At 41.3% G+C, this 13,272-nt stretch overlaps 1 protein-coding gene across 1 annotated transcript in view; it reads right to left on the bottom strand.

Moving 5' to 3' along the window:
• Positions 1-1,107: 1,107 nt before the first annotated feature.
• The window catches only part of AP1S3 (adaptor related protein complex 1 subunit sigma 3), a 54,297-nt gene continuing 42,132 nt past the window's right edge, over positions 1,108-13,272 (bottom strand). The window contains exons 3-5 of the mRNA XM_073674596.1: positions 8,239-8,347; positions 4,016-4,153; positions 1,108-1,649 (exon numbers count right to left, since the gene is read on the bottom strand). Coding sequence (XP_073530697.1) covers positions 1,614-1,649; positions 4,016-4,153; positions 8,239-8,347 — 283 coding nt within the window. The 3' untranslated portion in view covers positions 1,108-1,613. The remainder of the gene's footprint in view (positions 1,650-4,015; positions 4,154-8,238; positions 8,348-13,272) is intronic.

The raw sequence follows: 13,272 nt of genomic DNA, 5'->3' as shown, positions 1-13,272 counted from the left end.
GTTACATTTCTATATGTGCTGTTAGGTGAATATGCTCCCATCTCCAGTCTACACTCATCACAGAAGATGTTGTTCCAGTAAAATACTGCTCTTTTATTCCAAAGATATCCCTAACAGGTCCAAACATTTACTGCTACCAGCTAGAGATGAACAAATAGATTTTTAGGACCCTGCTCCAGCAGACACATCAGTATACCACCTCCCACCTGCCAGCATACACAGCTCCTCTGTTGTCTCTGTTGATTAGCCAGCTTAGCCCTGTGTCATCTGTGCATCACACCATAATGATGATGATCCCCAGCTCCTCTGTTGATTAGTCAGCGTAGAGCTGTGTCATCTGTGCATCACACCATAATGATGATCCCCAGCTCCTCTGTTGATTAGCCGGCGTAGTGCGGTGTCATCGTGCATCACACCACAATGATGATGTTGCACCAGGTTGGCTAATCAAAAGAGGATCTGTGAATGTTGGCAGGTAAGAGGCGGTATACTGACATGGCCGTTGGATCAGGGGCCTGTGAACCGATTTGATCATCTCCACTACGTACATAGGCTGATATCTGTGATAACCTAGATATCGGCAATCCAATCTGATATCTAGCTTGGCTTTTGCAGAAAAGTCAGTAGCAGTAGCTAAACAGTAAAATTGTCAGACTCCATCATACTTGCTGGGACAATCTTCGGAGCTACAATATGGCAGGTTTTATTGAAAGTGGGCATTCCTAAGTGGGTTTTGGGTAGTAACAGGAGTAGGGCTAAAATGTACTGATTTTGCTGATTGTCTGCCTGTCACTTGCCAATGGAATTGCCATCCAGACAGACAGACAGACAGAGAGACAGAGAGACAGAGAGACAGAGAGACAGAGACTATTTAATATTATTTTGTGCTCATAAGAACCTTAACCATTAAAAAAAAAATACTTAAAAAAAATCTAATGTTGCAAAGCGCTTTGATTAAATGATAACCTTTTCCATTTATTTAGTTAGTATATTTGCGTGATATTCAGGATCTGCATTAATTTTCGGTAGATCATTCTACACCAAGAAAGAAAGCGCTGGGAATCATTTATCGAAAAAAGATAGTAGAGCAATTGTCCTCGTTTCCCATGGCAACCAATCAGAGCTCAGCTTTCAATATTTAACCTGTTGTGAAACAATGAAAGCTGTGCTGTGATTGGTTGCTTTTCTGTTAGACAGCTTTAATAAATGAGGCCTGATTAGCCCATTTACACCAAACGTATAAAGATGTATTAAGATATAAAAATCATTCACTTAAGTCCTTGCTTTGGTCATCATTTTCCAGCAGTCACTCTGCTAAGAGTCAAAATATACATAAAAAAAATATATTTTTTTTCTCCTTTAAAAAGCAAGGTTCCCTTTGCAAACGTGTATTCACTTTGTAGAAGTCTAGGTCCATACAGCTGCAAAGGGTTGAATAAAGCAGTCTTGGTAATCATGTCCCACTTGATTTCATGCCGCCCTCTAGCAGGACGGCAGAAGGACTGCTCAGCGGTGCCACCTGATCCTTCAGGGCAGTTGCCATGTCTTCTGCCCAATCAAAAATCTCACTGCAGAGTCTACTGCTCCGGTGGACGGATCTTAGAGTTGCAGTCTTAAAATGTTGGTTTGTTCATGTATTCTTCCATTGTCTAAATACAAAAAAATACATATTGGCACATTATTCCATCATTCAGATCACAATTTCTTTCTTTCTTTGTCATATATTTCCGCAGATCACAATTATGTTAGAATAAGTCTGCTATCCGGGGTTCTACAGTTTAAAAGGGCTTGCCTGATTTGGACAATTTCCTTTTGTCCCCAGACTATAATTTGATAATTGGATGTCTCCTTAGCAAGTGTTCAATTCTCTGCAGCGCCTCCACAGGAGAAATGAATGCAATTAAATGAATGGGTTGCCCGGGTCCTCCAGAACCGCTCCTGCTCCTAGAGGAGGGTCCTGTACAGGAAAGACCTACTCACTCAGAATTGCCTAACTGAATATTAGCAAATGGGTTTTCCCAAATTCAACAAATCCTATAAAAGAAAAAAGCATGAATGTAAGGATTCTCCTTGATTATACTGTCCTATGCCTTTTACCCCCTAAAGGGGTTGTGCTGGGACTAATATATTGATGACTTTCCATAGGATAGGTCATCATTAGGAGATAGGTGGGGGACTGAAACCTGGCACCATTATTCAATGAGAGATAACCTGCAGTACTCGGCAGCAGCCACTAAACAATATACAGAGCTGCATTATTCCACTCTGTTCATCTCTTACATCTGGCTTTCGCCGAGTGCTGGACCCCCACCTATCTCATCTTGATGACCTACATTAGGGATAGGTTACCAAAACTGAAAGGGGCTGTTCCCTTTCAGAAAATAAGTGTCTCCGGCTGTTGGTTATTATAAAGAAACAAATTGAGCGGTATTCTTCCCCGGGTCCACCGGCGAGGCTATGCCAATACTGCATAAAAAAAACTCATCGAAAGCTCATTGTGAAGACATAGCCATAAAGGGGTATTCCCATCTCCAAGATCCTATCCCAATATGTAGTAGGTGTAATAATAATAATATTAGCAAATACCTACAATTAGAAATGTAGTATAGTTCTTCTGATTCGCTATGTCTCTTTCCTCATGTGCAGGCATTGCATGACCTTAGGTATCCATGGTTACATCCACTGATAAAGTGACAGTTAGCTAGCTGATAGTGGTCGTAACCGTGGATACCTAAGGTCCTGTATTGCCTGCACATGAGGTAAGTGGCATAGCGAAATAGCGAATGAAAAATACTATACTACATTTCTAATTGGAGGTATTTGCTAATATTATTATTACTACACCTACTATATATTGGGATAGGATCTTGGAGATGGGAATACTCCTTTAAATAGGATTTTACTGAGACACTTTAGTTTTTACTGCTTGCATTTTTGGAGTACATACAACATTTTGATCACTTTTTACTTATTTTTTTGTGAAGTGGGATGGAAAAAAATAAAAAGCAATTCAGGCTTTCAGACAATTCATACCAAGTTAATGTTTTCCCATTTTTGTAACTTTCACTGTGCAGGATAAATAATGAAAATGTGCTTTTTTGGGCGGTGGAAGGAGGGTATTTTTTTTTTTCCAGATTAAACTACTTTTTATTGGGAAAACTGGGGTTTTGATTCTTTTTGAAAACACCTTCATACAATATGTATTAGTCCCACAAGGAGACTTGAACATGTGATCCTTCAGCAGCATAGATCATACACTGCACTACTTATGTATTACAGTGTATTAGCTCACCCTGTCAGTGTAATAGTAACATGCAGCCTATTAGACCCCAACTCCTGCAGGAACAAATAGGCTGTGGTTGATTGGCATACCCAGACGCCATTGTTAGGCCTGTGATTGCCATAGTAACCCATTGGCATCCTACAAATCATGCTGTGGAGGGAGGTGGGGTTTGATGGGCTTTCAGAGGGAGCACTTTCCTTCTGCGAAACTCCTCCAAGGAAAAGGTGAGAATTTTAAATGTTGGGAATAACTCCTTAATAATGGCAACAGAAACATGGAAAATTGTCAGCAAATAAAATACATGATCTATCTAGTCTGTACTATTTCTTTCTTTTTTATTTCTACTTGTTCATTATTTTCTGAGATGGCTTCTCATCCTCCACTGAACCGATTTCATCTTGTGCCTCCTTGTTCTTGTGTTAAGTCTCTGATTGAGACACTTTGCTAGTGAACCTTATTTAAACCTTTAAGATATTGAAGGTTTTCCATCATGTCCTCCCTTTCCCTTCTTTACTAAAGGCTATATAAATTAATAAGGGTGAAACCAGATTAACCCGAGTGCGTCCAAGCCTAAAATATCCACCAAGATAGGATTACATAGGAAAGATTACAGTCTTTGCCACAAAAGTACCAGATGGTTGGCATGTTTTTTAGTAAACATTTTTTTTCTCTCCATAGCTTGCCTAACATTATCAAGTGTACAGGTAGTACTTTAAGCGCAAAGGAAATTACCTCTTGTAACATATCCGAATCCTCAATGGCCCTCACCACAGACTCTTTGGAGGTCTCCTGAACTTCACCCCCCATGAGAAACTCATCCAGTATAAAGTATGCTTTCTCAAAGTTAAAAATGATGTCCAGTTCACAGACCTAGGAAAGCAGAAGAAAATATACGGCAGTTACACAAATTTTAGGAAAACCATTTTATTAGTATGTGTCTGCATTTTTACTGTTCACTTGCATCCGACTGTTTTGCAATCTGGTTGTAATTTAAATGGATTGTACCTAGATTACCACTTATCTCCTATCCCAGCTATTCAGTAAGGGTCCCACTACTAACTAGAGCACATTGCTCATCTAAACACGTCAGTCCCATAGCCTTTAAATAAAGCTGCAATGCACATGCTTGACTGCCACTTCCTTAACCCCTTGGCACAGTCTCGCTTACATGTATGCCAGAACTGGGGTGATTGTGTGGACAGAGGGTACAGCAACTGAGCCCTGTCCACATGTGGCAGATCCCAGCTATATAACATAGCCACTATCTGTGGTTAATAGCAGCAGCCAGAGCAGAGCTCCAATTGCTGCTGTTACTCCCTTAAAGAGGTTATACAAGATTTTTTATATTTTTGCATATGGGGCCAAGAACTAACAGGCAGATAGTTGCTAACTGCCTGCCTGTTTTACTTGGTGCCAATCTCTGGTCCTGCAGGTGACTCTGCAACATCTCGTCCACAGAGTAGCGCCTTCTCAGCCATTCTGCTCTGTTGATGGGGGCATCTTTGCCAATGTCATGCTTATTGACAACCAGCTTACCACTGCCCATCTGCGAGGGACCGGCTGTCAAATCAGCATTACTTTGACAGTGACATCCAGTCAACAGAGCAAGACAGAAGAGAAGGTGCTGCTCTGTTGGCAAGGGATAAAATGAAGCGGGGGAATCGCCGGTAGAGACTGTCCAGATGCAGAACAGGCGGTTAGATAGTTAGTAACTACCTTCCTGTTAATTCTTAGCCCCATACACAAAAATATTAAAAGTCCTGGAAATCCCCTTTAAAACACAGCTGTTAGAGATTGTAAACTCAATGGAATGCATGCTGAAGCTCATGCGCTCAATTTGGCCCCTCCACAACACGATCGCAGAGCACCGGTGGGTTAATATGGTTGCCAGGGACCAACTGAAGGACCCCATTGCTGCCATCTTGGTACTACTATGAAGCTGAACCACAACTTCAGCTTCAAAGGAAACTTACACTTTCATTATATACTGCTATGCTCAGGTATTGTAGTATACAGTATAAGAGATCGGATAATCACAGGTTCAAATTCCTTAAAGAGGCCCTCCCATGTATATATGTTTTTTATTATATACAGTCATGGCCGAAAGTGTTGGCACCCTTGAAATTGTTCCAGAAAATGATAGTAATTACACATGTTTATTTCCTTTGTGTGTATTGGCACAGCACAAAAAAAAGAACAGAAGAAAAAAAAGGCAAATTGGACATAATTTCACACTAAACCCCAAAATTGGGCCGGACAAAATTGTTGTCACTTTTCCAAAATTGTGGGTAAACAACTTTGTTTCAAGCATGTCATACTCGTTCAAACTCACATGTGGCAAGCAACAGGTGTGGGCAATATGAAAATCACACCTGAAACCAGATGAAAAGGGGAGAAGTTGACTCAATCTTTGCATTGTGCGTCTGTGTGTGCCACACTAAGCATGGAGAACAGAAAGAGGAGAAGAGAATTGTCTGAGGATTTGAGAACCAAAATTGTTGAAAAATATCAACAATCTCTAGGTTACAAGCCCATATCTAGAGATCTTGATGTTCCTTTAGTCCATGGTGTGCAACATAAAATCAAGAAGTTTACAACCCGTGGCATTGTAGCTAATCTCCTTGGACGGCAGAGAAAAATTGATGAAAGGTTGCAACGCAGGATAGTCTGGATGGTGGATAAGCAGCCCCAATCAAATTCCAAAGAAATTCAAACTGCCTTGCAGGCTCAGGGAGGATCAGTGTCAGCGCCATCTATCAATCGACATTTCAATGAAACAAAACGCTATGACAGGAGACCCAGGAGGACCCCACTGCTGACACAGACATAAAAAAGCTAGACTGCAGTTTGCCAAAATGTTTGTGAGTAAGCCAAAATCCTTCTGGGAAAGAGTCTTGTGGACAGATAATATCAAGATAGAGCTTTTTGGTAAAGAGCATCATTCTACTGTTTACCAAAAACGGAATGAGGCCTACAAAGAAAAGAACACAGTACCTAAAGTAAAATATGGTGGAGGTTCAAAGAGGTTTTCGGGTTGTTTTGCCGTCTCTGGCACTGGGTGTTTTGACTATGTGCAAGGTATCATGAAATCTGAAGATTACCAACGGATTTTGGGTCCCAATGTAGTGCCCAGTGTTAGAAAGCTGGATTTATGTCCTAGGTCATGGGTTTTCCAGCAGGTCCAGCAGAAGCACCCAGAAATGGATGGAAACAAAGCGCTGGAGAGTTCTGAAGTGGGCAGCAATGGGTCTGGATCTAAATCCCATTGAACACATGTGGACAGATCTTAAAATTGCTTTTGGGAGAAGGTGCCTTCAAATATGAGACCTGGAGCAGTTTGTAAAAGAAGAGTGGTCTAAAATTCCAGCTGAGAGGTGTAAGAAGGTTGTTGATGGTTACAGGAAGTGATTGATTGCAGTTATTTATTCCAAAGGATGTGCAACCAAATATTAAGTTAAGGGTGCCAAAAATTTTGCCCGGCCCATTTTTGGGGTTGTGTGTGAAATTATGTCCAATTTGCCTTTTTTTCCCTGTTTTTTTTTTGTGTTGTTCCAATACATACAAAGGAAATAAACATGTGTATAACAAAACATGTCTAATAGCAATAATTTTCTGGAACAACTTCAAAGGTGCCAACACTTTTGGCCATGAGTGTATGTGTATATGTGCATGTAATTTAGTGTGAGTCTGCAGAGCGGTGACGTCACTAAGAAGAGGAGAACGGTGTGGGACACCGGAGTGAGCAGCGGTAGGCGAGTATATTAATGCACTCACACATATACATGTACATATACAGGTCATAACGACAAAACAATAATAAAACAGGCAGAACTGTGTTTTTTTTAGTCATGACTCCTACTTAAAAAAAAAATGCATTACCACCATGGAATCTACTGAAAAATAAAGAAAAATAGAGAAAACAAAAATGCCAATTGGGGTGAGATCTCCCGAAACGTGTCTGCAAATTGTGATTCTGGTTTGGCTTTTATCCTAAAGCCCCCGTCTCACATAGCGATATCGCTAGCAATATCGCTGCTGAGTCACGGTTTTGGTGACTCACCAGCGACCTCACCAGCGATGTCGCTGTGTGTGACACTTTGCAACGATCAGGCCCCTGCTGTGAGGTCGCTGATCGTTGCAAAGTGTCCTGGACCATTTTTTGGTCGTTGGCCTCCCGCTGGTCAGCACACATCGCTGTGTGTGACCAGCGGGACCAACGATCTGGCTGGTAACTATGGTAAACATCAGGTTACTAGGGGCACGCGCGCACTTAGTAACCCGCTGTTTACCATGGATACCACTCTGCTACGGTGCACGGAGGCTCCCGCGCACCGTAGCAGAGTGGTATCCATGGTAAACAGCGGGTTACTAGGGGCACACGCGCACTTAGTAACCCGATGTTTACCATAGTTACCAGCCTGCTCCTGCTTGCAGCAGGCTGGTAACGGGAGCAGGACATCGTGGAACGATTCTTTCCACGATATCGCTGCTCCCCTGATCGCTGGTGAGCCTGCCTGTTTGACAGCTCACCAGCGATGTATTAGCGATGCAGCAACGATCCCTGACAGGTCGTATCGTTGTCGGGATCGCTGCTGCATCGCTTAGTGTGACGGGGCCCTAAGTCATGTGGAAAGGCTCGAGAAAGAGTCAATATTGACTGTTAGGATTGCTACTTCCTGTAGGTGGCACTAGAGTTCTAATCTCCTTCCTCTCCGAAGAGACAATTTACATATTTAATTTCCCAGAGGAGCATGCATGGCTTATAAGCCTCCTTACACTGGCATGTCACTCTCCACAAGGAGACACACACACGACCCATTGCTACAATACATGGAAGAGCTTGCACTGGATGTTGTGTCTTCTATGTTTTTAGTGGTCAAATCAACATGTGCCCATTTTATTGTTTCATTAACAGATGAAAAGATGGTGAAATAAAATAGAAAAAAAAAACTTACATTTCCAAAGTATTTATCGAGTAGCTCCACAAGCCTATGAACTATCTCCAACGTCAGCAGCTCATTATCTTGATCTTCTATGGCACAGCAGAAGTACAGGCTGGCATACCTGAAAAATCAGAAGATAAAAGGCCAAGATTAATTGGGTTAATTGCTGCTTCTTTCTCCGTTATTAATAAAGCAGTGTAGGTAGCAATCTGGAAGACACTGCTGATTAAAAAACATTCATGACTCTTATACCACGTGTCTCTGACAACAGGGCATCCAACCCGTGACTGCACAATTGCTGCTATTACAGGATGTAAAGTAAAAAAATGTCATTAAAGGGATTGTACACCTTTGGAGACAATTTTCTTTTCTTTTCTTACTTAAATGCATGTAATTTGGGATAAAATTCATTTTTTACAATTGGGTTTCATTAAAGGGAACCTGACAGTGGATACGAGCTGCCTGATCCACGGACAGCATATATCAGACATTGGCTGTATGATCTCAGCCAGGTATGGGACACTGAAATGCTGCAACGTTTCAGAAAAAAATATATACTTTAAAAGTTGCTGGGGACAGAGTCGCACATGATGCTTCTCCCAGCCCCCGGCCCTGGATTGATAGGTCTCTGACCATGTGTGTGTGTAGGGAAAGACCTGTCACTTCAGGGCAGGTGGAGAGAAGTCACTGGGGCCCACCTATCCAACTAATCTACAGGGCGGCTCAGTCCCTGGAGGCTTTTAAAGTACGTTTTTCTCTGAAACACCGCAGTGCTTCAGTGTCAAACATACCTGGCTGAGATCATACAACCAGTGGCTGATACATGCTACCAGTGGATTGGGCAGCATGTATTACAGTAATGTTCAAAATAATAGCAGTGTGTTCAAAAACATGAGTTAATCATAAAATCTTTATACGAGTTTTTATTTCCATACATTGGGAACATTGCACACTGTTTTCTAATTCAAAACATGAAGAGAAATGTATATAATTTTTTAACTACTTTACAGAAAATACCAAAAAATGAACATTGGGCTGTTCTAAAAAAATAGCAGTGTCTGCATTTGTCTTTACAAACTCATAATATGTACTCTCTTTTTTTGAGGATTTTGCATTCCTGTGAATCACTAACCTAGTATTTAGTTGTATACCCACAGTTTTTTAGAACTGCTTCACATCTATGTTGCATAGAGTCAACCAACTTCTGGCTCCTGTCAACTGTTATTCCAGCCCAGGATGCTTTGACTACATCCCACAATTTTTTTGGCATTTATTGGCTTTGCCTCAGAAACGGCATTTTTGAGGTCACCCCATAAGTGTTCTTTCGGATTAAGGTCCGGGGGGGGATTGGGCTGGTCACTCCATAACCTCAATTTCGTTGGACTGGAACCAAGATTTGGTTGCTTACTGGCATGTTTAGGGTCATTGTCTTGTTGAAACACCCATTTCAAGGGCATATCCTCTTCAGCGTAAGGCAACATGACCTCTTCCGGTATTTTAAATATACAGTGGGTACAGAAAGTATTCAGACCCCCTTTTTTACTCTTTGTTTCATTGCAACCATTTGGTAAATTCTAAAAAGTTCATTTTTTTTCTCATTAAAGTACACTCTGCACCCCATCTTGACTGAAAAAAAACCCAGAAATGTAGACATTTTTTGCAAATTTATGAAAAAAGAAAAACTGAAATATTACATGGTCATAAGTATTCAGACCCTTTGCTCATATTTAAGTTACATGCTGTCCATTTCCTTGTGATCCTCCTTGAGATCGTTCTACTCCTTCATTTGAGTCCAGCTGTGTTTAATTAAACTGATAGGGCTTGATTTGGAAAGACACGCACCTGTTTATATAAGACCTCAGAGCTCAAAGTGCAGGTCAAACCAAATGAGAATCATGAGCTCAAAAAAGGAACTGCCCAAGGAGCTCAGAGACAGAATTGTGGCAAGGCACAGATCTGGCCAAGGTTACAAAATAATTTCTGCATTACTCAAGGTTCCTAAGAGCACAGTGGCCTCCATAATCCTTAAATGGAAGAAGTTTGGGACCACCAGAAGTCTTTCTAGACTTGGCCGTCCAGCCAAACTGAGCTATCGTGGGAGAAGAGCCTTGGTGAGAGAGGTAAAGAAGAACCCCAAGATCACTGTGGCTGAGCTCCAGAGATGCAGTAGGGAGATGGGAGGAAGTTCCACAAAGTCAACTATCACTGCAGTCCTCCACCAGTTGGGCCTTTATGGCAGAGTGGCCTGATGGAAGCCTCTCCTCAGTGCAAGACATGAAAGCCCGCATAGAGTTTGCTCAAAAACACATGAAGGACTCCCAGACTATGAGAAATAAGATTCTCTGGTCTGATGAGACGAAGATAGAACTTTTTGGTGATAATTCTAAGCGGTATGTGTGGAGAAAACCAGGAACTACTCATTACCTGCCCAATACAATCCCAACAGTGAAACATGGTGGTGGCAGCATCATGCTATGGGGGTGTTTTTCAGTGGCAGGGACAGCTTGACTACTTGCAATTGAAGAAAACATGAATGTGGCCAAGTACAGAGATATCTTGGATGAAAACCTCTTCCAGAGTGCTCTGGACCTTAGACTTGGCCAAAGGTTCACCTTCCAACAAGACAATGGCCCTAAGCACACAGCTAAAATAACAAAGGAGTGGCTTCAGAACAACTCTGTGACCATTCTTGACTGGCCCAGCCAGAGCCCTGACCTAAACCCAATTGAGCATCTCTGGAGAGACCTGAAAATGGCTGTCCACCAACATTCATCATCCAACCTGATGGAACTGGAGAGGATCTGCAAGGAAGAATGGCAGAGGATCCCCAAATCCAGGTGTGAAAAACTTGCTGCATCATTCACAAGAAGACTCATGGCTATACTAGCTCAAAAGGGTGATTCTACTCAATACTGAGCAAAGGGTCTGAATACTTATGACCATGTGATATTTCAGTTTTTCTTTTTTAATAAATTTGAAAAAAAACAGAAATGTAGAAATTTTTGCAATCAAGATGGGGTGAAGAGTGTACTTTAATGAGAAAAAAAAATGAACTTTTTAGAATTTACCAAATGGCTGCAATGAAACAGAGTGAAAAATTTAAAGGGGTCTGAATACTTCCCGTACCCACTGTATGCAAACTGTGGGTCCATGATCCCTGTTATGCGGTAAATAGGTCCGGCACCATAGTAAGAGAAACATGCCCATATCATGATGCTTACACCACCGTGCTTCACTGTCTTCAGAGTGTACTGTGGCTTGAATGCAGAGTTTGGGGGTCGTCTGACAAACTGTCTGCGGCCCTTGGATCCAAAAAGAACAATTTTACTTTCAACAGTCTACAAAATGTTTCTCCATTTCTCTTTAGGTCAGTTGATGTGTTCTTTGGCAAATTGTATCTTTTTAACAGTGGGACTTGTGGGGATTTTTTGCCAAGAGATTAGCTTCACACAGGCGTCTTCTACAACCCCTGGCAAAAATTATGGAATCACCGGGCTCGGAGGATGTTCATTCAGTTGTTTAATGTTGTTGAAAAAAAGCAGATCACAGACATGGCACAAAACTAAAGTAATTTCAAATGGCAACTTTTGGGCTTTAAGAAACGCTAAAAAAAACAAAAAAAAAAACACAAGATTAAAAATGTGGTACTCCGTAAGGGTCATTTTTTTCAGACCAAGCAGAGGGAAAAAAATATGGAATAACCCTGTACATTTTCATTTCCAAAACGAACACCTGCATCAAATTAGATCTGCTCGTTAGTCTGCATCTAAAAAGGAGTGATCACACCTTGGAGAGCTGTTGCACCAAGTGGACTGACATGAATCATGGCTCCAACACAAGAGATGTCAATTGAAACAAAGGAGAGGATTATCAAACTCTTAAAAGAAGGTAAATCATCACGTAATGTTGCAAAAGATGTTGGTTGTTCACAGTCAGCTGTGTCTAAAATCTGGACCAAATACAAGCAACATGGGAAGGTTGTTAAAGGCAAACATACTGATAGACCAAGGAAGACATCAAAGCGTCAAGACCGGAAACTTAAAGCAATATGTCTCCAAAACAGGAAATGCACAACAAAACAAATGAGGAACGAATGGGAGGAAACTGGAGTCAATGTCTGTGACCGAACTGTAAGAAACCGCCTAAAGGAAAAGGGATTTACATACAGAAAAGATAAACATAAGCCATCATTAACACCTAAACAGAAAAAAAACAAGGTTACAATGGGCTAAGGAAAAGCAATCGTGGACTGTGTATGACTGGATGAAAGTCATATTCAGTGATGAATCGCGAATCTGCATTAGGCAAGGTGATGATGCTGGAACTTTTGTTTGGTGCCGTTCCAATGAGATTTATAAAGATGACTGCATGAAGAGAACATGCAAATTTCCACAGTCATGGATGATATGGGGCTGCAAGTCAGGTAAAGGCACTGGGGAGATGGCTGTCATTACATCTTCAATAAATGCCCAAGTTTACATTGATATTTTGGACAGTTTTCTTATCCCATCAAGTGAAAGGGTGTTTGGGGATGATGACATCATTTTTCAAGATGATAATGCATCCTGCCATAGAGCAAAAACTGTGAAAACATTCCTTGAAAGAAGACACATAAGGTCAATGTCATGGCCAACAAAAAGGCCGGATCTCAAATCCAATTGAAAATCTTTGGTGGAAGTTGAAGAAAATGGTCCATGACAAGGCTCCAACCTGCAAAGCTGATCTGGCAACAGCAATCAGAGAAAGTTGGAGCCAGATTGATGAAGAGTACTGTTTGTCACTCATTAAGTCCATGCCTCAGAGACTGCAAGCTGTTATTAAAGCCAGAGGTGGTGCAACAAAATACTAGTGATGTATTGGAGTGTTCTTTTGTGTGTTTGTTTTTCATGATTCCACAATTTTTTCCCTCTGCTTGGTCTGAAAAAAAATTACCCTTACTGAGTATCACACTATTAATCTTGATTTCTTTTAGCGTTTCTTAAAGCCCTTAAGTTGCCATTTGAAATGACTTTAGTTTTGTGCCACGTCTGTGATCTGCTTTTTTTC

Source organism: Phyllobates terribilis, unplaced genomic scaffold (genome assembly GCF_046119375.1).
Source record: "Phyllobates terribilis strain yellow unplaced genomic scaffold, ASM4611937v1 Scaffold_3__8_contigs__length_932513732, whole genome shotgun sequence".
Taxonomy (NCBI): Eukaryota; Metazoa; Chordata; class Amphibia; order Anura; family Dendrobatidae; genus Phyllobates; species Phyllobates terribilis.
This window is presented reverse-complemented; position numbering and strand designations above follow the sequence as displayed.